The 25,736-nt window shown below is 40.6% G+C and overlaps 1 protein-coding gene across 1 annotated transcript; it reads left to right on the top strand.

The window, feature by feature from the left end:
• The first annotated feature begins 20,036 nt into the window (after positions 1 to 20,036).
• On the top strand, positions 20,037 to 25,503 carry LOC127294915 (vacuolar-sorting receptor 1). The gene is made up of 12 exons (XM_051324825.2): positions 20,037 to 20,600; positions 21,418 to 22,104; positions 22,230 to 22,318; positions 22,425 to 22,494; positions 22,569 to 22,652; positions 22,753 to 22,829; positions 22,930 to 23,011; positions 23,198 to 23,280; positions 23,378 to 23,444; positions 23,891 to 24,022; positions 24,865 to 24,971; positions 25,055 to 25,503. Exons 1-12 carry the CDS (start codon positions 20,309 to 20,311, stop codon positions 25,160 to 25,162), a joined length of 1,878 nt encoding a protein of 625 aa, XP_051180785.1. The 5' UTR covers positions 20,037 to 20,308; the 3' UTR covers positions 25,163 to 25,503.
• Positions 25,504 to 25,736: the final 233 nt, after the last annotated feature.

Genomic DNA, 25,736 nt, shown 5'->3' with positions numbered 1-25,736 from the left:
ATGAAGAAACTCCATGCAAATGGATTTTTGGAGTCATTTGATTTTTGAATCATTTGGCGCTTGCAAATCTCTTTTAAAGAGAATGACTGAAATACCGTTCATAGGCCAAGAGTTGAACGGGCAACTGACTTAGTGGAAACATACATGATGATGTATGTGGTTCACTGGGTGATGCGTGCAATTAACACACGTCCGTTGGGAACCCCAAGAGGAAGGTGTGATGCGTACAGTAGCAAGTTTTCCCTCAGAAAGAAACCAAGGTTTATCGAACCAGTAGGAGCCAAGAAGCACGTTGAAGGTTGATGGCGGCGGAGTGTAGTGCGGCGCAACACCAGGGATTCCGGTGCCAACGTGGAACCTGCACAACACAATCAAAGTACTTTGCCCCAACGTAACAGTGAGGTTGTCAATCTCACCGGTTTGCTGTAAACAAAGGATTAGATGTATAGTGTGGATGATGATGATTGTTTGTGAAGAACAGTAAAGAACAATTGCAGTAGATTGTATTTCAGATGTAAAGAATAGGACCGGGGTCCACAGTTCACTAGTGGTGTCTCTCCCATAAGATAAACAGATGTTGGGTGAACAAATTACAGTTGGGCAATTGACAAATAAAGAAGGCATAACAATGCACATACATATATCACGATGAGTACTATGAGATTTAATCAGGGCATTACGACAAAGTACATAGACCGCTATCCAGCATGCATCTATGCCTAAAAAGTCCACTTTCAGGTTATCATCCGAACCCCTTCCGGTATTAAGTTGCAAGCAACAGACAATTGCATTAAGTATGGTGCGTAATGTAATCAACACAAATATCCTTAGACAAAGCATCGATGTTTTATCCCTAGTGGCAACAGCACATCCACAACCTTAGAACTTTCTGTCACTGTCCTAGATTTAATGGAGGCATGAACCCACTATCGAGCATAAATACTCCCTCTTGGAGTCACAAGTATCAACTTGGCCAGAGCCTCTACTAGCAACGGAGAGCATGCAAGAACATAAATAACATATATGATAGATTGATAATCAACTTGACATAGTATTCAATATTCATCGGATCCCAACAAACACAACATGTAGCATTACAAATAGATGATCTTGATCATGATAGGCAGCTCACAAGATCTAACATGATAGCACAATGAGGAGAAGACAACCATCTAGCTACTGCTATGGACCCATAGTCCAGGGGTGAACTACTCACACATCGATCCGGAGGCGATCATGGCGATGAAGAGACCTCCGGGAGATGATTCCCCTCTCCGGCAGGGTGCCGGAGGCGATCTCCTGAATCCCCCGAGATGGGATTGGCGGCGGCGTCGTCTCTGGAAGGTTTTCCGTATCGTGGCTCTCGGTACTGGGGGTTTCGCGATGAAGGCTTTAAGTAGGCGGAAGGACAGGTCAGGGGGCGTCACGAGGGGCCCACACGCTAGGGCCGCGCGGCCAGGGCCTGGGCCGCGCCGCCCTAGTGTGGCGTCGCCTCGTGGCCCCACTTCGTTTCCTCTTCGGACTTCTGGAAGCTTCGTGGAAAAATAGGACCCTGGGTGTTGATTTCGTCCAATTCCGAGAATATTTCCTTACTAGGATTTCTGAAACCAAAAACAGCAGAAACAAAGAATCGGCTCTTCGGCATCTCGTCAATAGGTTAGTGCCGGAAAATGCATAATAATGACATATAATGTGTATAAAACATGTGAGTATCATCATAAAAGTAGCATGGAACATAAGAAATTATAGATATGTTTGGGACGTATCAAGCATCCCCAAGCTTAGTTCCTACTCGCCCTCGAGTAGGTAAACGATAACAAAGATAATTTCTGAAGTGACATGCTATCATAATCTTGATCATACTATTGTAAGCATATGAGATGAATGCAGCGATTCGAAGCAATGATGAAGATAATGAGTAAACAAATGAATCATATAGCAAAGACTTTTCATGAATAATACTTTCAAGACAAGCATCAATAAGACTTGCATAAGAGTTACTCATAAAGCAATAAATTCAAAGTAAAGGTATTGAAGCAACACAAAGGAAGATATAAGTTTCAGCGGTTGCTTTCAACTTCAACATATATATCTCATGGATAATTGTCAACACAAAGTAATATAACAAGTGCAATAGGTAAACATGTAAGAATCAATGCACACAGTTTACACAAGTGTTTACTTCTAAGATAGAAGGAATAGGTAAACTGACTCAACAATAAAGTAGAAGAATGGCCCTTCGCAGAGGGAAGCATGGATTACTATATTTGTGCTAGAGCTTTTCATTTTGAAAACATAGAACAATTTTGTCAACGGTAGTAATAAAGCATATGTGTTATGTATAAGATATCTTATAAGTTGCAAGCCTCATGCATAGTATACTAATAGTGCTCGCACCTTGTCCCAATTAGCTTGGATTAACACGGATTATCATTGCATAGCATATGTTTCAACCAAGTGTCACAAAGGGGTACCTCTATGCCGCCTGTACAAAGGTCTAAGGAGAAAGTTCGCATTGGATTTCTCGCTTTTGATTATTCTCAACTTAGACATCCATACCGGGACAACATAGACAACAGATAATGGACTCCTCTTTAATGAATAAGCATTCAACAACAGTTAATATTCTCATAAGAGATTGAGGATTAATTGTCCAAACTGAAACTTCCACCATGAATCATGGCTTTAGTTAGCGGCCCAATGTTCTTCTCTAACAATATGCATACTCAAACCATTTGATCATGAAAATCGCCCTTACTTCAGACAAGACGAACATGCATAGCAACTCACATGATATTCAACAAAGGGTAAAAGAGTTGATGGCGTCCCCAGAAACATGGTTACCACTCAACAAGCAACTTATTAAGAAATAAGACACATAAGTACATATTCTTCACCACAATAGTTTTTAAGGCTATTTTCCCATGAGCTATGTATTGTAAAGGCAAAGAATAGAAGTTTAAATGTAGCACTCAAGTAATGTACTTTGGAATGGAAGAGAAATACCATGTGGTAGGTAGGTATGGTGGACACAAATGGCATAGTATTTGGCTCAAGGATTTGGATGCACGAGAAGAATTCCTCTCAATACAAGGCTAGGCTAGCAAGGTTGTTTGAAGCAAAGTCAAGTATAAAAGGTGCAGCAAAGCTCACATATGAACATATTGTAACTATTATAAGACTTTACATTGTCTCCTTGTTGTTCAAACACCTTAACCAGAAAATATCTAGACTCTAGAGACCAATCATGCAAACCAAATTTTAACAAGCTCTATGTAATTCTTCATTAATGGGTACAAGGTACATGATGCAAGAGCTTAAACATGATCTATATGAGCACAACAATTGCCAAGTATCACATTATTCAAGACATTATACCATTTACCACATGCGGCATTTTCCGTTTCCAACCATATAGCAATGAATGAAATAGTCCAACTTTCGCAATGAACATTAAGAATAAAGCTAAGAACACATGTGTTCATACGAAACAGCGGAGCGTGTCTCTCTCCCAAACAAAGAATGCTAGGATCCGATTTTATTCAAACAAAACGAAAATAAAACAAACAGACGCTCCAAGTAAAGCACATAAGATGTGACGGAATAAAAATATAGTTTCACTAGAGGTGACCTGATAAGTTGTCGATGAAGAAGGGATGCCTTGGGCATCCCCAAGCTTAGACGCTTGAGTCTTCTTAAATTTATGCAGGGATGAACCACGGGGGCATCCCCAAGCTTTGACTTTTCACTCTTCTTAATCATATTGTATCATCCTCCTCTCTTGACCCTTGAAAACTTCCTCCACACCAAACTCAAAACAAACTCATTAGAGGGTCAGTGCATAATTCATATATTCAAAGGTGACATAATCTTTCTTAACACTTCTGGACATTGCACAAAGCTACTGAAAGTTAATGGAACAAAGAAATCCATCAAACATAGCAAAACAGGCAATGCGAAATAAAAGGCAGAATCTGTCAAAACAGAACAGTCCGTAAAGACGAATTTTTTAGAGGCACCAGACTTGCTCAGATGAAAATGCCCACATTGAATGAAAGTTGTGTACATATCTGAGGATCACGCACGTAAATTGGCAGATTTTTCTGAGTTACCTACAGAGAACCATACCCAAATTCGTGACAGCAAGAAATCTATTTCTGCGCAGTAATCCAAATCTAGTATTGACTTTACTATCAAAGACTTTACTTGGCACAACAATGCAATAAAATAAAGGTAAGGAGAGGTTGCTACAGTAGTAACAACTTCCAAGACTCAAATATAAAACAAAGTACTGTAGTAAAATAATGGGTTGTCTCCCATAAGCGCTTTTCTTTAACGCCTTTCAGCTAGGCGCTGAAAGTGTGAATCAAGTAACATCAAGAGAAGAAGCATTGACATCATAATTTGTTCTAATAATAGAATCATAAGGTAACTTCATTCTCTTTCTAGGGAAGTGTTCCATACCTTTCTTGAGAGGAAATTGATATTTAATATTACCTTCCTTCATATCAATGGTGGCACCAACAGTTCGAAGAAAAGGTCTTCCCAATATAATGGGACAAGATGCATTGCATTCAATATCCAAGACAACAAAATCAACGGGGACAAGGTTATTGTTAACCATAATACGAACATTATCAATCCTCCCCAAAGGTTTCTTTATAGCATTATCAGCAAGATTAACATCCAAATAACAATTTTTCAATGGTGGCAAGTCAAGCATATCATAGATTTTCTTAGGCATAACAGAAATACTTGCACCAAGATCACATAAAGCATTACAATCAAAAGCATTGACCCTCATCTTAATGATGGGCTCCCAACCATCTTCTAACTTCCTAGGAATAGAAGTTTCAAGTTTTAGTTTCTCTTCTCTAGCTTTTATGAGAGCATTTGTAATATGTTTTGTAAAGGCCAAATTTATAGCACTAGCATTAGGACTTCTAGCAAGTTTTTGTAAGAACTTTATAACTTCAGAGATGTGACAATCATCAAAATCTAAATCATTATGATCTACAGCAATGGGATCATTGTCCCCAATGTTGGAAAAAAATTCAGTAGTTTTATCACAAGCAGTTTCAGGCAATTTTGCACGCTTTGCACTAGGAGTAGAAACATTGCCAACACCAATTATTTTACCATTGATAGTAGGAGGTTTAGCAACATGTGAATCATTATCATTACTAGTGGTGGTAATAGTCCAAACTTTAGCTACATTATTCTCTTTAGCAAGTTTTTCATTTTCTTCTCTTTCCCACCTAGCATGCAATTCAGCCATCAATCTTATATTCTCATTAATTCTAACTTGGATGGCATTTGCTGTAGTAACAATCTTATTTTCATTATCCTTATTAGGCATAACTTTCAATTTTAAAAGATCAACATCAGAGGCAAGTCTATCAACCTTAGAAGCAAGGATATCAATTTTATCAAGCTTTTCTTCAACAGATTTGTTAAAAGCAGTTTGTGTACTAATAAATTCTTTAAGCATGGCTTCAAGACCAGGGGGTGCATTCCTATTATTGTTGTAAGAATTCCCATAAGAATTACCATAACCATTACCATTAGCAGAAGGATATGGCCTATAGTTGTTACCAGAATTATTCCTATAAGCATTGTTGTTGAAATTATTACTTTTAATGAAGTTCACATCAACATGTTCTTCTTGGGCAACCAATGAAGCTAAAGGAACATTATTAGGATCAACATTAGATCTACCATTCACAAGCATAGACATAATAGCATCAATCTTATCACTCAAGGAGGAGGTTTCTTCAACAGAATTTACCTTCTTACCTTGTGGAGCTCTTTCCGTGTGACATTCAGAGTAATTTATCATCATATTATCAAGAAGCTTTGTAGCCGCCCCCAAAGTGATGGACATAAAGGTACCTCCAGCAGCTGAATCCAATAGGTTCCGCGAAGAAAAATTCAGTCCTGCATAAAAGGTTTGGATGATCATCCAAGTAGTTAGTCCATGGGTTGGGCAATTCTTTACCAAAGATTTCATTCTCTCCCATGCTTGAGCAACATGTTCATTATCCAATTGCTTAAAATTCATTATGCTACTTCTCAAAGATATAATTTTAGCGGGAGGATAATATCTACCAATAAAAGCATCCTTACATTTAGTCCATGAATCAATACTATATCTAGGCAGAGATAGCAACCAATCTTTAGCTCTTCCTCTTAAGGAGAAAGGAAACAATTTTAATTTTATAATATCACCATCTACATCCTTATACTTTTGCATTTCACATAGTTCAACAAAATTATTAAGATGGGCAGCAGCATCATCAGAACTAACACCAGAAAATTGCTCTCTCATAACAAGATTCAGTAAAGCAGGTTTAACTTCAAAGAATTCTGCTGTAGTAGCAGGTGGAGCAATAGGTGTGCATAAGAAATCATTATTATTTGTGCTAGTGAAGTCACACAACTTAGTGTTTTCAGGAGTATTCATTTTAACAGTAGTAAATAAAGCAAACTAAATAAAGTAAATGCAAGTAACTATTTTTTTTTGTGTTTTTGATATGGAGAACAAGACAGTAAATAAAGTAAAACTAGCAACTAATTTTTTTGTGTTTTGTTTTAGTGCAGCAAACAAAGTAGTAAATAAAATAAAGCAAGACAAAAACAAAGTAAAGATATTGGATGTGGGAGACTCCCCTTGCAGCGTGTCTTGATCTCCCCGGCAACGGCGCCAGAAAATATGCTTGATGCGTGCAAGTAACACACGTCCGTTGGGAACCCCAAGAGGAAGGTGTGATGCGTAAAGTAGCAAGTTTTCCCTCAGAAAGAAACCAAGGTTTATCGAACCAGTAGGAGCCAAGAAGCACGTTGAAGGTTGATGGCGGCGGAGTGTAGTGCGGCGCAACACCAGGGATTCCGGTTCCAACGTGGAACCTGCACAACACAATCAAAGTACTTTGCCCCAACGTAACAGTGAGGTTGTCAATCTCACCGGCTTGCTGTAAACAAAGGATTAGATGTATAGTGTGGATGATGATGATTGTTTGCGAAGAACAGTAAAGAACAATTGCAGTAGATTGTATTTCAGATGTAAAGAATAGGACCGGGGTCCACAGTTCACTAGTGGTGTCTCTCCCATAAGATAAACAGATGTTGGGTGAACAAATTACAGTTGGGCAATTGACAAATAAAGAAGGCATAACAATGCACATACATATATCATGATGAGTACTATGAGATTTAATCAGGGCATTACGACAAAGTACATAGACCGCTATCCAGCATGCATCTATGCCTAAAAAGTCCACTTTCAGGTTATCATCCGAACCCCTTCCGGTATTAAGTTGCAAGCAACAGACAATTGCATTAAGTATGGTGCGTAATGTAATCAACACAAATATCCTTAGACAAAGCATCAATGTTTTATCCCTAGTGGCAACAGCACATCCACAACCTTAGAACTTTCTCGTCAGTCCTGCATTTAATGGAGGCATGAACCCACTATCGAGCATAAATACTCCCTCTTGGAGTCACAAGTATCAACTTGGCCAGAGCCTCTACTAGCAACGGAGAGCATGCAAGAACATAAATAACATATATGATAGATTGATAATCAACTTGACATAGTATTCAATATTCATCGGATCCCAACAAACACAACATGTAGCATTACAAATAGATGATCTTGATCATGATAGGCAGCTCACAAGATCTAACATGATAGCACAATGAGGAGAAGACAACCATCTAGCTACTGCTATGGACCCATAGTCCAGGGGTGAACTACTCACACATCGATCCGGAGGCGATCATGGCGATGAAGAGACCTCCGGGAGATGATTCCCCTCTCCGGCCGGGTGCCGGAGGCGATCTCCTGAATCCCCCGAGATGGGATTGGCGGCGGCGGCGTCTCTGGAAGGTTTTCCGTATCGTGGCTCTCGGTACTGGGGGTTTCGCGATGAAGGCTTTAAGTAGGCGGAAGGGCAGGTCAGGGGGCGTCACGAGGGGCCCACACGCTAGGGCCGCGCCGCCCTAGTGTGGCGTCACCTCGTGGCCCCACTTCGTTTCCTCTTCGGACTTCTGGAAGCTTCGTGGAAAAATAGGACCCTGGGCGTTGATTTCGTCCAATTCCGAGAATATTTCCTTACTAGGATTTCTGAAACAAAAAACAACAGAAAACAGCAACTGGCTCTTCGGCATCTCGTCAATAGGTTAGTGCCGGAAAATGCATAATAATGACATATAATGTGTATAAAACATGTGAGTATCATCATAAAAGTAGCATGGAACATAAGAAATTATAGATACGTTTGGGACGTATCACTGGGCATAGTTGTGTGCGGGAGATTCTTCTACTTCATGAAAACTTCCAACAATGAATTGAGTATATATATGTGGATATATTCGATAAGGAAGAAGTTTGAAACATTTGAATGGATTCAAATAAATTTCAGCATGAAGTGGAAATCATCGTAATAGAAAAGTCAAATATCTATGATTGGATCATGGTGGAAATATTTGAATTACGAGTTTTAGCGAACATCTAAGAGAGTTATGAAATTGTTCTACAACTCACGTTTCTTGGAGTATCATATTGATGATGTAGTATCTGAGAGACGTATCCAAACCTTGTTGGATTAATGATGAGATAAAATAAAATGACGCCATTATATTTTTGTGGATTATGCTTTAGAGACTACCGCTTTTACACTGAATAGAGCATCATCATGATCCGTTGAAATGACACCATACGAGTTATGGCATGGGTATAAACCCTAATAGTCCTTTCTTAAATTTTGGTATAAGTAAATGAGTTTACAACCAAAACCGGATGAATGTCTTTGTTGTTGTCCCAGAAAACAAATTGGGAATTCTTTCCACTATGAAGTCAAAGACAAAAGTGTTTGTTAATGTTACTTGCTTATTTCCAAGAAATTGTTTTCTAGCGAAGTATTTGAGTGGGAGGACAATGGAACTTGATAAGGTTTATGAACCTCAGCATAATGATCAGAGTAGCGCAGCATCGGAAATGGTTCCGGAAGCGGCCACGACGATCATGTCTCCCATGACTACAAAGTGTTTTAGCCATGGAGATCGAATTACCTATTGAACCTTGTAGGTATGGTTCACTTTGTGATCAAATAAATGATTTGTGGACAAAGGATTGATTTTGAACAATGATAAACCAACTACATACAAAGAAGTTATGATGGGCACTGACTCCGTTAAAATGGCTATGCGCCATGAAATCCAAGATAGGTGAATACTTTTTGAAAGTAAATGGATCTATAAAATTGATGGACTTGGATGGAATATCCTTGAAGAAGCTCGACTTGTCGAAAGATTGTTTACGATAAAGTTCAAAGAGTTGACTACGATAAGATTAGATCTTCCGTAGCGATGCTTATAGTCTATGTGGATTATTCTAGTAATCGCTACATATTTCTTTTATGAGATATGATAGTAGGATGGCAGAAATACATTCCTTACCAGAAGTGTGTATGAAGGATGTATACTAGATACAAACCAAAGAGTTTTGCTAATCCGTGGAATACTAGATAAGTATACAAACTTCAATTGGATGAAGTGAGTATCGCGGAGTTGGAATCTTCACCGGATGAAATAGTCAAAGAGTTTTTGATTTCATCAGAAACGATGAAGATGCTTGCATTTGCAAGAAATTAAGTGAGAGCGCTGAGACATAGTTATAATATTATATGTGGATGACATATTATTGATTATAAATGATGTAATTATATACTTTATGTGATTAAAAGGTTTCATTGAGAATTAACTTCAATGGAAGGATATGGACTGAAACATATTTAGTGTCAAGATCTATAAAGATAGATTGAAACACATAATAAGTTTAAGTCAAAGTACATAGAATGTATATTGAAGTAGTTTAATATAAAAATATTAAGAAGGTGTTCTTTTCCATGTGAAGGTTTAACAAGCCTTGAGTGTATTTGACACTCGATGAGTAAAAACACACATGAGTGATTTTAGATCATGAATAATATGTACAAAATCAGATGTCCTGTGCTCTAAAATGTTACGAGCATATACCAGAATGATTCATGTAATGATCATTGGATAATAGTAAGAATATCCCTGAGTGCTTTGGAAGAACCAAGGGTATATATATAGTTTTGTATGGGGTAATGATAAACAAATCGCTGTAAGGTGTTGCACCGATATTAGTTTGTTCACATATAAAAATAAAATTTCAATCTCAATTAGGCTAAGTGTTGTTTAAAAGGTAGCACAATGAGCTAGAAGAAGTCTATGCTAGATTTAGATGAGTTCTAAATATTGTGACGGATTCTACAAGCGAAGGCAGAGTATGTCATTATTTTGACAATGATTGAGGATGTTTAAGTCGAGGAGTTTTTGAGAACTTGATGTAGTTCCGATAGTGTCAGAACTTTGAAGTTATATTGTGTGTGACAATATTAGTGACATATTTCAGACCGCGGAATTACGGTTCCACCAGAAGACTGAACATATATGATTAATGCCGAATCATTTGGAAAATGAGTGATGCGTGAAGACGCAAATGAATTGCAAAATACATACGTTTCTGAGTGTGTCAGATTCGTTGACTGAAACCTCTCCCGTGAGCAAAACATGATAAGCACCAGAAGGCCAAGGTGTTATATCTTTACAAATGTAAACTAGATTATTGACTCTAGTGCAAGTGGGAGACTGTTGGAGATATGCCCGAGAGGCAATAATAAATTGATTATTGTTATATCTTAGTGTTCATGATATATGTTTACACTCCATGCTATAATTGTATTGACCGGAAACATTAATACATGTGTGTTGTGTAAACAATCAGAGTCCCTAGTAAGCCTCTCATTTAACTAGCTTGTTGATAAATAGATGATCATGGTTTCCTGATCATGAACATCAGATGTTATTAATAGCAAGATCATATCATTAGGTGAATGATGTGATGGACACACCCATTGTAAGCATAGCATGAGATCAAGTCATTAAGTTCAACTTGCTATAAGCTTTCGATACATAGTTACCTAGTCCTTCGACCATGAGATCGTGTAAATCACTTATACCGGAAGGGTACTTTGATTACATCAAACGCCACTGCGTAAATGGGTGGTTATAAAGATGGGATTAAGTATTCAGAAAGTATGAGTTGAGGCATATGGATCAAGAGTGGGATTTGTCCATCCCGATGACGGATAGATATACTCTGGGCCCTCTCGGTGGAATGACATCTAATTAGCTTGCAAGCATGTGACATGGTCACAAGAGATGACATACCACGGTAACGAGTAAAGAGTACTTGTCAGTAACGAGGTTGAACTAGGTATGGAGATACCGATGATCGAACCTTGGACAAGTAAAGTATCGCATGACAAAGGGAATCGGTATCGTATGTAAATGGTTCAATCGATCACTGAATTATCGTTGAATGTGTGGGAGCCATTATGGATCTCCAGATCCCGCTATTGGTTATTGGTCGAAGAGGAGTCTCAACCTGTCTGCATAGTTCACGAACCGTAGGGTGATGGCGTGTAACACACACGTTCGTTGGGAACCCCAAGAGGAAGGTATGATGCACACAGTAGCAAGTTTTCCCTCAGAAAGAAACCAAGGTTTATCGAACCAGGAGGAGCCAAGAAGCACGTTGAAGGTTGTTGGTGGCGGGATGTAGTGCGGCGCAACACCAGGGATTCCGGCGCCAACGTGGAACCTGCACAACACAACCAAAGTACTTTGCCCCAACGAAACAGTGAGGTTGTCAATCTCACTGGCCTGCTGTAACAAAGGATTAGATGTATAGTGTGGATGATGATTGTTTGCAGAAAATAGTAAGAACAAATATTGCAGCAGATTGTATTTAATGTAAAAGAATGGACCGGGGTCCACAGTTCACTAGAGGTGTCTCTCCCATAAGATAAATAGCATGTTGGGTGAACAAATTACAGTCGGGCAATTGACAAATAGAGAGGGCATGACAATGCACATACATGATATGATAAGTATTGTGAGATTTAATTGGGCATTAAGACAAAGTACATAGACCGCTATCCAGCATGCATCTATGCCTAAAAAGTCCACCTTCAGGTTATCATCCGAACCCCTTCCGGTACTAAGTTGCAAACAACAGACAATTGCATTAAGTATGGTGCGTAATGTAATCAATAACTACATATCCTCGGACATAGCATCAATATTTTATCCCTAGTGGCAACAGCACATCCACAACCTTAGAACTTTCTATCACTGTCCCAGATTTAATGGAGGCATGAACCCACTATCGAGCATAAATACTCCCTCTTGGAGTTAAGAGCAAAAACTTGGCCAGAGCCTCTACTAATAATGGAGAGCATGCAAGATCATAAACAACACATAGGTAATAGATTGATAATCAACATAACATAGTATTCTCTATCCATCGGATCCCGACAAACACAACATATAGCATTACAGATAGATGATCTTGATCATGTTAGGCAGCTCACAAGATCCAACAATGAAGCACATAAGGAGAAGACGACCATCTAGCTACTGCTATGGACCCATAGTCCAGGGGTGAACTACTCACTCATCACTCCGGAGGCGATCATGGCGGTGAAGAGTCCTCCGGGAGATGATTCCCCTCTCCGGCAGGGTGCCGGAGGCGATCTCCAGAATCCCCCGAGATGGGATTGGCGGTGGCGGCGTCTCAGTAAGGTTTTCCGTATCGTGGCTCTCGGTACTGGGGGTTTCGCGACGAAGGCTTTAAGTAGGCGGAAGGGCAACGCGGGGGGCCACACGAGGGCCCCACACACCAGGGCCGCGCGGCCAAGACCTGGGCCGCGCCGCCCTGTTGTGGCGGCGCCTCGTGGCCCCACTTCCTTTCCCCCTCGGTCTTCTGGAAGCTTCGTGTAAAAATAGGACCCTGGGCGTTGATTTCGTCCAATTCCGAGAATATTTCTTTACTAGGATTTCTGAAACCAAAAACAGCAGACAAGAATCGGCTCTTCGGCATCTCGTTAATAGGTTAGTGCCGGAAAATGCATAAATATGACATAAAGTATGCATAAAACATGTAGATATCATCAATAATGTGGCATGGAACATAAGAAATTATCGATACGTCGGAGACGTATCATAGGGTGACACACTTAAGGTTTGATGTCATTTTAAGTAGATATGGAATATGGAATGTAGTTAGAATGTTGTTCGGAGTCTCGAATGGGATCCAGGACATCATGAGGAGTTCCGGAATGGTCCGGTGAATAAGATTCATATATAGGAGGTCACTTTCCAAGTTTGGAAATTATCCGGTGCATTTATGGAAGGCGCTAGAATGTTCTAGAACCTTTCGGAAGAAATCACCATGGAAGGTGGAGTCCCGGATGGACTCCACCAACCCTAACCAGCCAACCAAGAGGGAAGGTGGAGTCCATGGTGGACTCCACCACCTTGGCCGGCCAAGGGAGAAGGAAAGGGAGGAGTCCTTATCCCCCTAGGTTTCACCCTTTGGTAAGTTTTGGAGTTGGACTCTTATTCGAATCTTTGGGCAAACCCTAGGGGGGTTCCACCTATATAATGAGGGGGAGAGAGGGGGCTGGCCACTACTTGGCCGCACCACCCAAGGGGCAGCAAGGCCGGCGCCCAAGAGCACCCCCTCTCCCAAACCCTAGCTACTCCCTCCTCCTTCTTCTCCCGCAGCGCTTACGGCGAAGCCCTGCCGGAGATCTCCACCACCACCGTCACCACGTCGTCGTGCTGGCGAGATTCCGAGGAGGATCTACTACATCCGCTGCCCGCTGGAACAGGGAGAAAGACATCGTCATCAACACCGAATGTGTGACCGAGTACGGAGGTGCTGCCCGATTGTGGCACCGTCAAGATCTTCTACGGGCTTTTGAAAGTGACAAGTGATAGACTACATCAACAACAAGATCTAATCTCGTAGGCTTTGGAATCTTCGAGGGTTAGTCTCATGATCTTCATCTCGTTGCTACCATCTACTAGATTAGATCTTGGCTTGTTATTCGTTCTTACAGTAGGATTTTTTTTGTTTTCTATGCTACGAATCCCATCAGTTTCATGGGAGAAAGACCTTGTAGATAGGAACCGTCACCACGAGCCCACTCCGCGAGCCCAGTCCACAAAGCCCACTCCGTGAGGCCCGCAAAAACAAGTCAGCCCGCTTACGCGTCGAGCCAACAACAACACAAACATAAAAAAACAGCTCAAAAGTCAGAGCACGAATCTACAAGCACAAAATACGAATCTCCAAGCGCTCGACTTAAACTTATTAAGTATCAGGCGCCTGATTTCCAGCAAATCCATTTTTATAACTACTTCTGTACATGGCTTGGACGCAAAACCATCTAGACACCAGAATACACACGAGCCGTCAGATCCAAGGCCATTAGGATGTACTAAGTCCCGACAAACCCACGCTGGAATATCATCGCATGCGCATTCAGTCGTGTTCGAATTTGATTTGCATGATAGGTACTAGTTGGATGCCAGTGCTTCGCCACGAACTCAAAAAAATTATCCAATTAGTAGAACAAAATTTATAAGAATGAAACTAAAAGAATCAATTGTTACATCGAAAATTCCATTATCTTTAGTATTAAGGTGAAATATGTGATTACTCAGTTAGTGGTGATGAGAAAGTTTGGTCAAACTCACCACCGGCAACATCTCCATTCTAGGCGGAAGCCGTTGGTTTCAAGCTAGCAATAACAATCTTGGAAGCGGGCTCCATCTCCATCAAATCTATTTTCTCTCTGACAATGATACTTTGGTGAAAGTAACTGCACGGATCATCCAGAGAAACCAGTTTGAAGACAGCAAATCTTACGTGCCTAGAAGTCTGAACTTCAAAGCATACCATCATGCTAAGTTGGCTCTTAAGTTACAAGGTAGATTGCAAACGGTTGGATAGCGTGGTAGATTTGTCGCTGGAAATTTTAGCTCAAGAATCATGTCCTATTAGAGGTATGTTGTACAACCTCAACGATCAATTTTTTGTCAGGTTCTATAAAATGTTTCCAAATTAATAAAACTTTGTTTGTTAAAGAAATACAATAGCAAAGAAGTTCTGCTTCACAATGCTACCTTATCTGATCTGATATGGTATCGGTACAGTGAGAGGGTACAAAAATATGGGACTTGTTTCTTCGTTCAGTCACCATCCTTCAGCAACACATCGCAGAATCAATTTACTCCCTCCTACCATCTGAATAGGCTAATAAGTCCCGTCTTAATTCATCATACATGTTAACTAAAACCAGTAACTCTGAGTTCATAATCAATTCCCCAGAAATTCTGGTGCATCACAACCTTTTTTCAATCTATGTCACATGTCAGGTCCCCTCGGCCATATCTGGATGGGGTTACCATTGCGGCAACTATGTGCAACAATTTCCGTCAGAGATTTTGTGAAGTTCCGCAAGACAGAGGCACCAAAAACGCATGGACGTACCAAACGAGTCCAAGTAGCTTTGAAGCTTGTCGCCCACTCCGCCTTTGAGCCTCCTCCATCGGATATATCTTGAATGTGCCCTACAACACTACTTCGGTTTTGCAGCCGCGGCGGTGTTCGTGACGAATGCCCTGGCAACGACCTTCTTCCCATTCACCTAGACGCCAAGCACACCGGCATAATAATAAAACAAAATTTTGAATGAACCTAAATAATTATCAAGAATTCTGATTCAAAGATGACTTGCTGCTCACCTCCGTAAATATTCTTGCCAGTCACCTCCCACAAAATCTCTGCTGCAAAATAAAGAGGCACATCCATATAAGGGGACTAAAAAAAGGAAGGACAAACAAAGATGGATTTTTAGTGTCATCTAACAAAACTGTCGGTGGGATAAGAACGCGTGGGTGGATGCACTGCTCGGCGAGATAAGGCATGTAGCGCACGACGTCCTATCGGAGAAACCAAATGGGACTAAAGGGTTTTTCGGGAGGCCAACCTTTAGTCCCGTTTGGTGGGTGCAACCGGAACTAAAGGGTTTTTCGGCGGGCTAACCTTTAGTCCCGTTTGGTGGGTGCAACAGGGACTAAAGGTGGATTTTTAGTATCATCTAACAAAACTGTTGGTGGGATAAAGACGCGTGGGTGGATGCACTACTCGGCGAGTAAGATATGTAGCGCACGACGTCCTGTCGGAGGAACAAGATGAAGGAGGAAGCAGCGCCAGGCCTATAAAAGGAGCGTCGCTAATCGCAAGCAACTCAACAAGTCAACCAAAAGGTAGGGAGCTTCATCCCCATGGCTGGGGAAGGGTTGGGAAATCTTCCATGGTGGAGCTTCTCGAAGATGTCGTTGGTGCACACGCCCTAGGACATCTTCGGAAGTTCCGCCTCGGGAAAATTTTCCCGCAATCTCGTCAAAGCCTACATCTCCTCTAACAGTGTTTGAGAATCTCCCTATGGTATGTCACAACCTCTATATAACTAGCAAAAACAAGCCAACCATCCCAACTGCTAATATCTTACATCTTCGAGGAAAGGGTTGGGAAAAATCTCCCGTGGCGGAACTTCTCGAAGATGTCGATCTTCGAAAGTTCCGCCTCGGGAAAATTTCCCGCAAACCCGTGAACGCCTCCACGATAAAGTTAATGGATAATGATCGACCTCACACTAGAGGCGTTGGCATGTCGTGAAATGGAAAACGGAGCGTGAGTTTGGTTAATGGTTTTAATAGTTAGATTAATTTCTCTACAAAACAGAAAATGGTTTTCGATTGCTTCTCCAAATTCAATACTTTCAATGTTCAAAGTTTGTTCACATTCGAAAGTATGCAACCGTTAATCAAATTCATATTAAAACACTTATATTCAACAGATATAAAAAAACTTAGTTTTGGTGCAAATAAAAGATCTTTAATTTGGCGCAAATAAAATATCTTTAGTTCTGGTTGATATTACCAACCGGGACTAAAGGTGCTTGCGACCTGCCGCACCCTACGCGGAACCTTTAGTCCCGGTTATTGTCACCAACCGGAACTCAAGGTACCTAACAAACCGGGACTATACGTTACCTCGCGTTCTATCCGTTGGAACCGAAACTATTTCTAGCAATAGTTTCGAATCAAATCCTGGCAGAAACTAATGCTCCTAACAGCTCCAAACGAAAACCCATTTTCTACTAGAGGCAACAGCCAAGACGGAACGGTACTTCAGTGTTGGTTGTACCAAATTACAAGCCAAGATCACCCGGCATGCACTGACAAAACAAAATAACAGGTGGCAGGATAGGTAGCGGTATTATGTATCCATACAAAAATAGAAACCGGTGCGTGTTCCATGTGGCAGCTGAATCTGTCCCCATCTGATCATCAATGTGTGAGTCGTTGCCGTACGGATTTGATGAGAGGCTTCAACTTTGTGGGCCTTTTTGGTGGGATAACTGAAAAATCGAATTGAAAATGAATTTTTTTAAGCCAACGTATAAGCATGCATGTACACTTATCTCTATGAATACGCATACGCACACCCTACCCATATAAGCATCTCCGAGGAACTAAGCCAGCAGATCATGAGGTTGATGAAGTCACCACATGCGTCTCGCTGTTAACGGACACGTCACCTACCACTGAAAAATAGCCCCAGTTAAATCCAGAAATAAATTCAGACAAATACAAACACCCATATCAAATCAAAGACTTAAACCTGAATGGACTGGTTCCACCACAAGAAGCCTAACAACCAGAGCCAAGCTCGGTTTGCAATTGAAAACATGCTTTATCTTCGCTCTGGCGTTAGATCTTTCTTTTTTTTTGAACAAAAGGTACGGATAAGCCAATTTAGATTTTTTTACTGCGTCTTCAAAATACAGCTTTGATCAATACACACTCCATCCACTAATAAACACGCGGTTAGCTTAAAAATTTATCCATAAAAATATACTTCTCTCTTTCCAATGTATTCTAAACTATAAAATTGCTTATCTCTCATCACACATAAATCAATCCAATAACATTTAACGTATAGTATACTTATTTTCTACATGCACTTAGCTCATTGAAGGTGAGAGATTTTTTCTAAAAAAATGATAGTGTGTGCACCTTCTCAAAGGAAAACTCTCAATATGTCTTAGAAAACCCACACGATCGATTATTTTATAAATGGATAGAGTATACTCCAGTTGAAGACAAGTTATATTGGATTTGGTGCCAACTATTTTATATTGCCTCCATTTAGATGAACAAGGCGTACATGTATTTTAAGATAAAATTTTGATCAAAAAATTGAGCAACAAAATCTTGACTATATTAACATAATTCTTGATCAAAGAAAAACACGAAAAAGAAGAACGTTTTATTTCTTAGAATGAAGAAATTAATGTACAAGTAAAAGTTAACTGACGAACTTCTCGTCTAAAATGCAATCTCTCTGTGGACTTCTTTCCCGTGGGCAATATGTAAGTGCACTTTTAGCTTTACCGCAAGTTATATTTGTTTATTTGATTATTTTTATAGAAAAATGTTTCAAATATATGGCGTCAAATTCACTTTTTTGTGCGAAAGGCGTAAAATTGATTTAATATGTAATTACTCCCTCTACATCGGTTTATTAGGGTAATACGCACTTGGTTAATGTTTTTATCATGTCGTCTATTACCCTAATAAACGGGCATGGAGGAAGTACATCTTAAGAAGGATCAAGTGATTACTAATCCAGTGTCATAAATGATGTTAGTTTTCTCAATGAAATTGTTCAAATTTTAATAAATTTAACATAGAACAAAACAAATCAAAGTAGACTTATTCACGGACGGAGTGGGTAACCTAGATGAGTACCAGATAAATATATGTCTTTCCAACAAAAAATGAAAATGTTTGATGTAATAAGTTTGCATTTTAAACTTGTTAATATGCTACTAGTCAGGGACGAAGCCAGCAGGAGGGCATGGTGATTTTTTTTCTGTAAATCCCGTTATTAATATGCTGATTCGACCTGCAATTTTATCTAAATTTAGATATATGTCCCCTCCAAGAAATTTTACATGTAGTTGCCCCTTATGTCACTTTCCTTGGTTTCGTCCCTGCTCTTAGTATGGTTTACTAGTACTCTCTCCCTCCCATATGCCATAATAATTTAAGATGTTACCCCCTTTGTTCCGAAAAATGTCTGACTTGTGTAAATTTGAATGTATCTATACACTAAATCACATCTTGATATGTTTAAATTCAGATAAATCTGTAGAAGTCGTTTGGTATCCATCATTTGGGATTGGAATCCTGGAATTCATTTTAGAATTTCATAGGTGGGATGTTTGGTTGCCACAGAATTGGGCCGTTATTTAATTTAGGAAATCCAGCAAAATGACGCCATGGGTAAACACGATTCCGAGCTGAGACCTGTCATTTCCGTTTCTCTATGGAAGCCATTTACAAATTCAATATTGGATTCTGCTGTTATTTGCAAATCCTTTTTTTTTTATAGATCAAACGCTGTTATTTGCAAATCCTGCAGCAACCAAACAAGTGTCTATTTCTGGAGTTACAATGTAAATTAAATGAATACATACATGTATTCATTTCAAAATGCTACGAACTAAATGAAAGATTAGTTTCCAAACGACTTCTAACATGTTTTTCGAAACAGAGGTAGTATTAAAATCAGTACAGTAGAGTGTACCATCCTCTTTGATTTCTTGGCAGGTTCATTTATGGTCGTGACCGAGTAAAACGGGGCGACGTGGACAGTTGAGGCATCAGTACCGATCAGTTCGTCGCTGTGATCGATTCTAGATTTCGAAAGACCTACTAAAAGATATTCATAAAACCCACGAATTCACGAGAAGGCGCCATAAAGTACTCTAGCTACCCCGTGGGACACCACTCGCTCCCGATGCTCCCCACGGCTCGAAATCCACAAAACAGTTGACCGGAGCGCGAATCTCAAAGCCAGTAAAATAAATCAGAGCAGGCTCACGTTGTCCACGCCGCCCGCGCGGCACAGACGCTTCGTCGCGAGGGCACCGATCCCCGATCGGATCACACCGGCTTTCCTTCTCGACAGAGACAGCAACGGTATACTAGTAGCTCCATTTAGCTCCAGTAGGTTCGTTTCTTTTTTGCTTGGACGGAACATCCAACCGACGACGAGACGACTAGCTCCACGCACGGCTCTCAGCGCCCTGCCGTGGACGCGCGCTTGCTCCAAGTCCAACCCCCTCCATCCATCCACACCGAGCTAGCTAGATCTCTCGCCAATTCTTTACTCCACACCGCAGGCCGGCCGGCAGATCTGCGCCTCCTGGGAACCTCCGTTTGCCCCGTCCAAAGAACCGATTCTTTTCTTGCCGGCGGAGCTTGCTTCTCCGGTACTCCGCCCAGGATGATGGGTCCGGCGTGGTGCGCCGTGCTGGCGGTGCTGCTGGCCGCGGCGGGGCCGGCGGCGGGGAGGTTCGTGGTGGAGAAGAACAGCGTCAGCGTCACCTCGCCGGAGGCGCTCAAGGGCAAGTACGAGTGCGCCATCGGCAACTTCGGGGTGCCGCAGTACGGGGGCACCCTGCAGGGGTGGGTCGTCTACCCCAAGAGCAACAAGGATGCCTGCAAGGAGTTCGAGACCTCCTTCAAGTCGCACAAATCCGGGGAGCGACCAAACTTCGTCCTCATCGACCGCGGAGGTGACCGACCGTCCCCACGGCTCTGCTTCTTTGCTCTCTCTGGATCTTGCTTTGCTGCCTTTTATTACTCTATGTTGAGCATGGTGATTACTGCCACTACTAGTACTACTACTCGAGTAGGAGTAGTTCTCGAGCTGATTTAGTAAGCTTGTTCAGTTAGGAGAGGAGTTAATGAGTGATTGAGTGTAATCTTTGATTTGGTTTGTTAGGTTGTTAGTAACATTAATTATTGGTTAGCTAGCTTCCGACAAACTTCTGTCCCCTTGCATGCATTCTATTAGTATCTGTTTGATGCTCTACGGATAAGGATTAGCTTGATTTGCTGTTATATTAAGGGGGAGCAATTCATTTGGGTCATAGTGAAGACGTGCTGATTTGGTACTTAACACCTATCAGTAAATACACCTAAGTTGTATCTTCACAAAGAACAAATCAGTTGTTGCAACCCAAGCAAAGAACTGAACGTCCTACTGGCTGCTGCAGCAGCATCATCTTATGAACAATTTACTACCTAGCATGATAGATGGATATGGTTAGCTAATCTTGTTTCAGCTATGATGCCTACGGGTAGATGAAACAGGATGTGCCGATGTTAAATGTGTTCATGAAATACGTCTTATAAGTAGAGTTTGCTATTTCACAACAGGGCAAACAATTACTGTTGTTCTCTGCTTGTTATTAGATAACTTAAATGTTATTGCTCATGCTATTAAAACATGTTACTTATTAACTTCACATATGGCTGCTTAGTTTATGAGTAGTACTTCTTTCCCAGTCTTAATTGCTACTCTAATTCTTTTTCCTCTCTGACAAACAGAGTGCTTTTTCACAACAAAGGCATGGAACGCACAACTAGCTGGAGCTGCAGCGATTCTTGTTGTCGATAGCAAGGATGAGCCTTTGATCACAATGGACAACCCAGAAGATACAGGAACGAGTCACATGGAAAACATCACTATTCCCTCGGTTCTTATAACAAAGAAATTGGGCGAGGACCTTAAGAAATCTGCTGAGAATGGTGAAATGGTCAGTGTCCTCTTGGACTGGAGGGAATCCCTTCCTCACCCTGATGAGCGTGTAGAGTATGAATTTTGGACAAACAGTAATGATGAGTGTGGTCCTAAATGTGATATGCAAATGGACTTTGTGAAGAGCTTTAGAGGGACTGCACAAGTTCTCGAGCAGAAGGGTTACACCCAGTTCACTCCACATTACATCACATGGTATTGCCCAGAAGCTTTTGTCGTCAGCAAGCAATGCAAATCCCAGTGCATCAACCATGGGAGATATTGTGCACCGGACCCGGAGCAGGATTTCAGCAAAGGATATGATGGAAAAGATGTCGTGGTTCAGAATCTACATCAAGTTTGTGTATTCAAGGTTGCTAATGACAGCGGCAAGCCGTGGTTGTGGTGGGATTATGTACATGACTTTGCCATTAGATGCCCAATGAAGGAGAAAAAGTATACACATGAATGTGCAACTCAAGTTATTAAGTCACTCGGTAAGCCTAATTGGCACTGATTTCACGTATCCCAGAATTCTTTATTTCATTATTCCTGTAACTAATTGATGAAAGCTGCCGAGTTAATTTTTGCCTTCACATTTTCTTGTATTTGACATTTACAGGATTGGACCTTGGAAAGATTGACAAGTGTATTGGAGATCCTGAAGCCGATGAGGAAAACCCAATTCTAAAGGCAGAACAGGATGCCCAAGTAGGACCTTGCTGCTAAAGACTGATCTTTTTTCTGCTAAAAACTGACTTAGTTGTGCATGCCCATCAAATTATGGTATATTCAGCTGTATGTTTCTATTATGTAGATTGGCCATGGTAAACGAGGAGATGTCACAATACTGCCAACGCTTGTTGTCAACAACAGGCAATACCGAGGTTGTCTACCGTTTTGTAGCACTAGTTGTTTCACTCTTGACATTATTTGTGTTACAGTTTAGTTTTTTCTTCAGGTAAGTTGGACAAAGGTGCCGTGCTAAAAGCCATCTGTTCCGGATTTGAGGAGACAACTGAGCCCGCTATTTGTTTGAGTGATGGTCTGTATACCTTCTCCTTTTACTGCAGAAATGTCAAATGTCTCCCAGATCATGTCTTATGGTGCATTACGATTTCTTATCTTTCTTTTGTTCCCTGTAGACGTTCAAACAAATGAGTGCTTGGAGAATCATGGAGGTTGCTGGTTTGACAAGGCTAATAACGTCACCGCATGCAAGGTACAGTCAGTTTTAGCTAGAGAGTCTCTGATACTTCACCTTACCTTCTTCCTCTATTACTGTCTTGTAATATAGAACAATTTGGTATATGCAAATGCAGGATACCTTCCGTGGGCGTGTCTGTGAGTGCCCTATTGTCAAAGGTGTCAAGTTTGCTGGTGATGGATATACCAATTGTGAAGGTAATATGTGAATTTGGTTATGTGATTGAGTTTGCTGAAACAATTTCTGGAATGGATGTTTCCGACTATATATTACTGAAACAATTCGTTGCCATACTGGGTGGTAATTTACTTTTGTATGCCATCTTATTATCAGTTCTTTAAAAATTTCCTCTAGAACTTAGTACTAACATTCAACATTATCAGCTTCCGGTATTGGGAGGTGTGAGATCAACAATGGAGGATGCTGGAAGGATACTAAAGATGGGAAGACAATATCTGCCTGCTCAGTAAGTAATGTTTAGAGTTATGCTGAGACATGGTAATTGGCCTTTCTATTTCCTTGAGAAGATCACACTATGAGAACTAAATTGAGAAAATTTGCAGCATGAAGAATCGAAAGGTTGCAAATGTCCGGTAGGTTTCACGGGAGATGGTGTAAAAAGTTGTGAAGGTACTTCACCATTATCCAGAAATACATTTTGTACTGCTCAGACACAACACTCTTCTAAACGAGCATAAAATGACTATTTAGTTCTTTGTCTAGTATGTACTCACCATTTCATATTTGGTGGCTGTATATTCATGAAGATAAATTAGAAAGGTTGGACTGCACACAATTTAGGCGACAGTTATTTGACTTGAGGTACTCAGTATATTTCAGAGACCACGGCTATATTGCTTTTGCTTGACCATATAACCTGTCATTGGGGGTCTGTTATAAATATTCACTTTAGCATAGTGAAGATGCAATTTTTGAGAACTTTGACTTATGGAATAATGGAATTATTTTCTTGTAAACTTATCTTTATAAAGGGAGTTTTTATTGACTCAAAACGCTCCACCAAGGTGGTACAGCCCCAAAGAATTCACACTATCCTTAATATACACTATGTGCAGATATTGATGAATGCAAAGCGAAAAGCGCCTGTCAGTGCAGTGGCTGCAGCTGCCAAAATACATGGGGAAGCTATGAATGCAGCTGTGGTAATACCAATATGTTATACATGAGAGAGCAAGATACTTGTATCAGTGAGTGGCCTAACCCAAACTTCTTTCTAGTCCAGTTTCTTCATATTTGTCTTGCAAGAGCTAGTATATATTATTAGTGATGAGAAGCAAATACTCCTGCTCAGTTGAGCTACTTTCTTTTGTTTGAGATGATGGATCTTATGATCGTTGTTTGAGATTCTTGATATTATATTTTATTTTAAGTAATGGACTGGTTGTTTCTTAGTCACCAAGTTATCTATACTTTTATGGAAGAAATCGGGGATGTGCTAGTTTTTCTTAATGTACAATAGTTACCTCCAAAATATTTTTTCCTTGATGTTTGTACATGTTGAATTATTATACAATTCAGCCTTGTGAATGTACTCCAGACACCAGACTCCAGCCTAGAATAATTCAGATTACTGAGGCTTTATTTTCCTGATTACTGTAATGGTTGAAGTTACTTCAGTTGCAGTTTTAAGTTTTGAAAAGTGAAGAAGCATGCGCAGGATGTGTTTACCATGATCTGTGCAGTTACTACCTCACCTAGATTGCTTTAGTTTTTTTTGTTTGATGAAAGTTGCTTAAGTTAACTAGCACATAATCATCATTGTTTCACTAAGTAGAAATGTGTGCATACATTGATATTATCATATCCTTTTACACACTGTCATCTCCTTTTATTGTAAGATCACAGTAGCCTTGCACTCCAATTTCTTAGCTGAACTCGAGTGATAACGATAAGTGATGCACGTGCATTAGAACAATTGTACAGGATGTTCTGTCAAGAAATATGGTATCAGCAAGTAAAAGATTCACACAGTTTTATTTCGCCTTTTCTATGTTAGAGAAGTCTAATGTTGTTTATAAACTGTTCGCAGGCAAACAGGCTGCATCCTCAGTTGGATGGAGCTTTATGTGGGTTATTTTCTTTGGACTTGTTTTTGCCGGGGTCGGAGCATACGCAGTGTATAAATACAGGCTAAGGGTAAGGCATCTCTACTCACCCTCTCTAACAGCGCGATTATTTTGAAGTGGCAATGACACCGGTTTGTGCTTGATTTTCACCAGAGTTACATGGACTCGGAGATCCGCGCCATCATGGCTCAGTACATGCCTTTGGACAGCCAAGAAGGAGCAAACCAACAGCATGTCGCACATGCTGGTGATGATATCTGAGAATGGTGCTGCTTTTCCGGAGCAACATACTAGGAGTGCGATATCTGAGAACGTCAGCTTTACAGAGGTCAAAGCAAAGATACAGTTTGTACTAGGCGAGAAGATTTGATGTAATGATTCTAGGAGTTACTACATTGTTGTGTGTTGTGCACCCCCCCCCCCCCCCCCATTTTCTGATAGACGATGAACAGTATAGGCGTTATCTTCACAGTTTACCCCCTTCGTCGGCTCTTGTCATTCCACTCTCGCAGTTCATACTGTAAATACTTGTTGTCCAGACTACAGAATTTCGCGTCCCCTCATATCTGAATAAATCTCGAGCCTACAGGTGGTATAGCCCATGTTTTTCCTTTTTCTGTTCTTTATCTCTCTTTTTTGCGGGTAAATGCGTGACTTCATTAATCAATAGGATTTACAAGGAGATCATGATCAAGCACCTGAAATAAGCAATCAGGACCTGAAGCATGCAAAGTTACAGCTGCTCTCGCGTAATTTGCGAGGCAGTGGCTAGCCTTATTCTGAACGCGATCCGATTTTACAATGAAATGGTTGTACATTCCTTGGGCAAGCTTTT

Source organism: Lolium perenne, chromosome 4, assembly GCF_019359855.2.
Source record: "Lolium perenne isolate Kyuss_39 chromosome 4, Kyuss_2.0, whole genome shotgun sequence".
Lineage (NCBI taxonomy): Eukaryota > Viridiplantae > Streptophyta > Magnoliopsida > Poales > Poaceae > Lolium > Lolium perenne.
The sequence above is the reverse complement of the archived record's forward strand: the minus strand, read 5'-3'. Positions and strand labels throughout refer to the sequence as shown.

Coding starts and splice junctions, on each gene's coding strand:
- LOC127294915 (XM_051324825.2), top strand. CDS start 20,309: ATGATGGGTCCGGCGTGGTGCGCCGTGCTGGCGGTGCTGCTGGCCGCG. Junction 22,319..22,424: donor AGGCAGAACAGGATGCCCAA/GTAGGACCTTGC, acceptor TCTATTATGTAG/ATTGGCCATGGTAAACGAGG. Junction 22,495..22,568: donor CAACAACAGGCAATACCGAG/GTTGTCTACCGT, acceptor TTTTTTCTTCAG/GTAAGTTGGACAAAGGTGCC.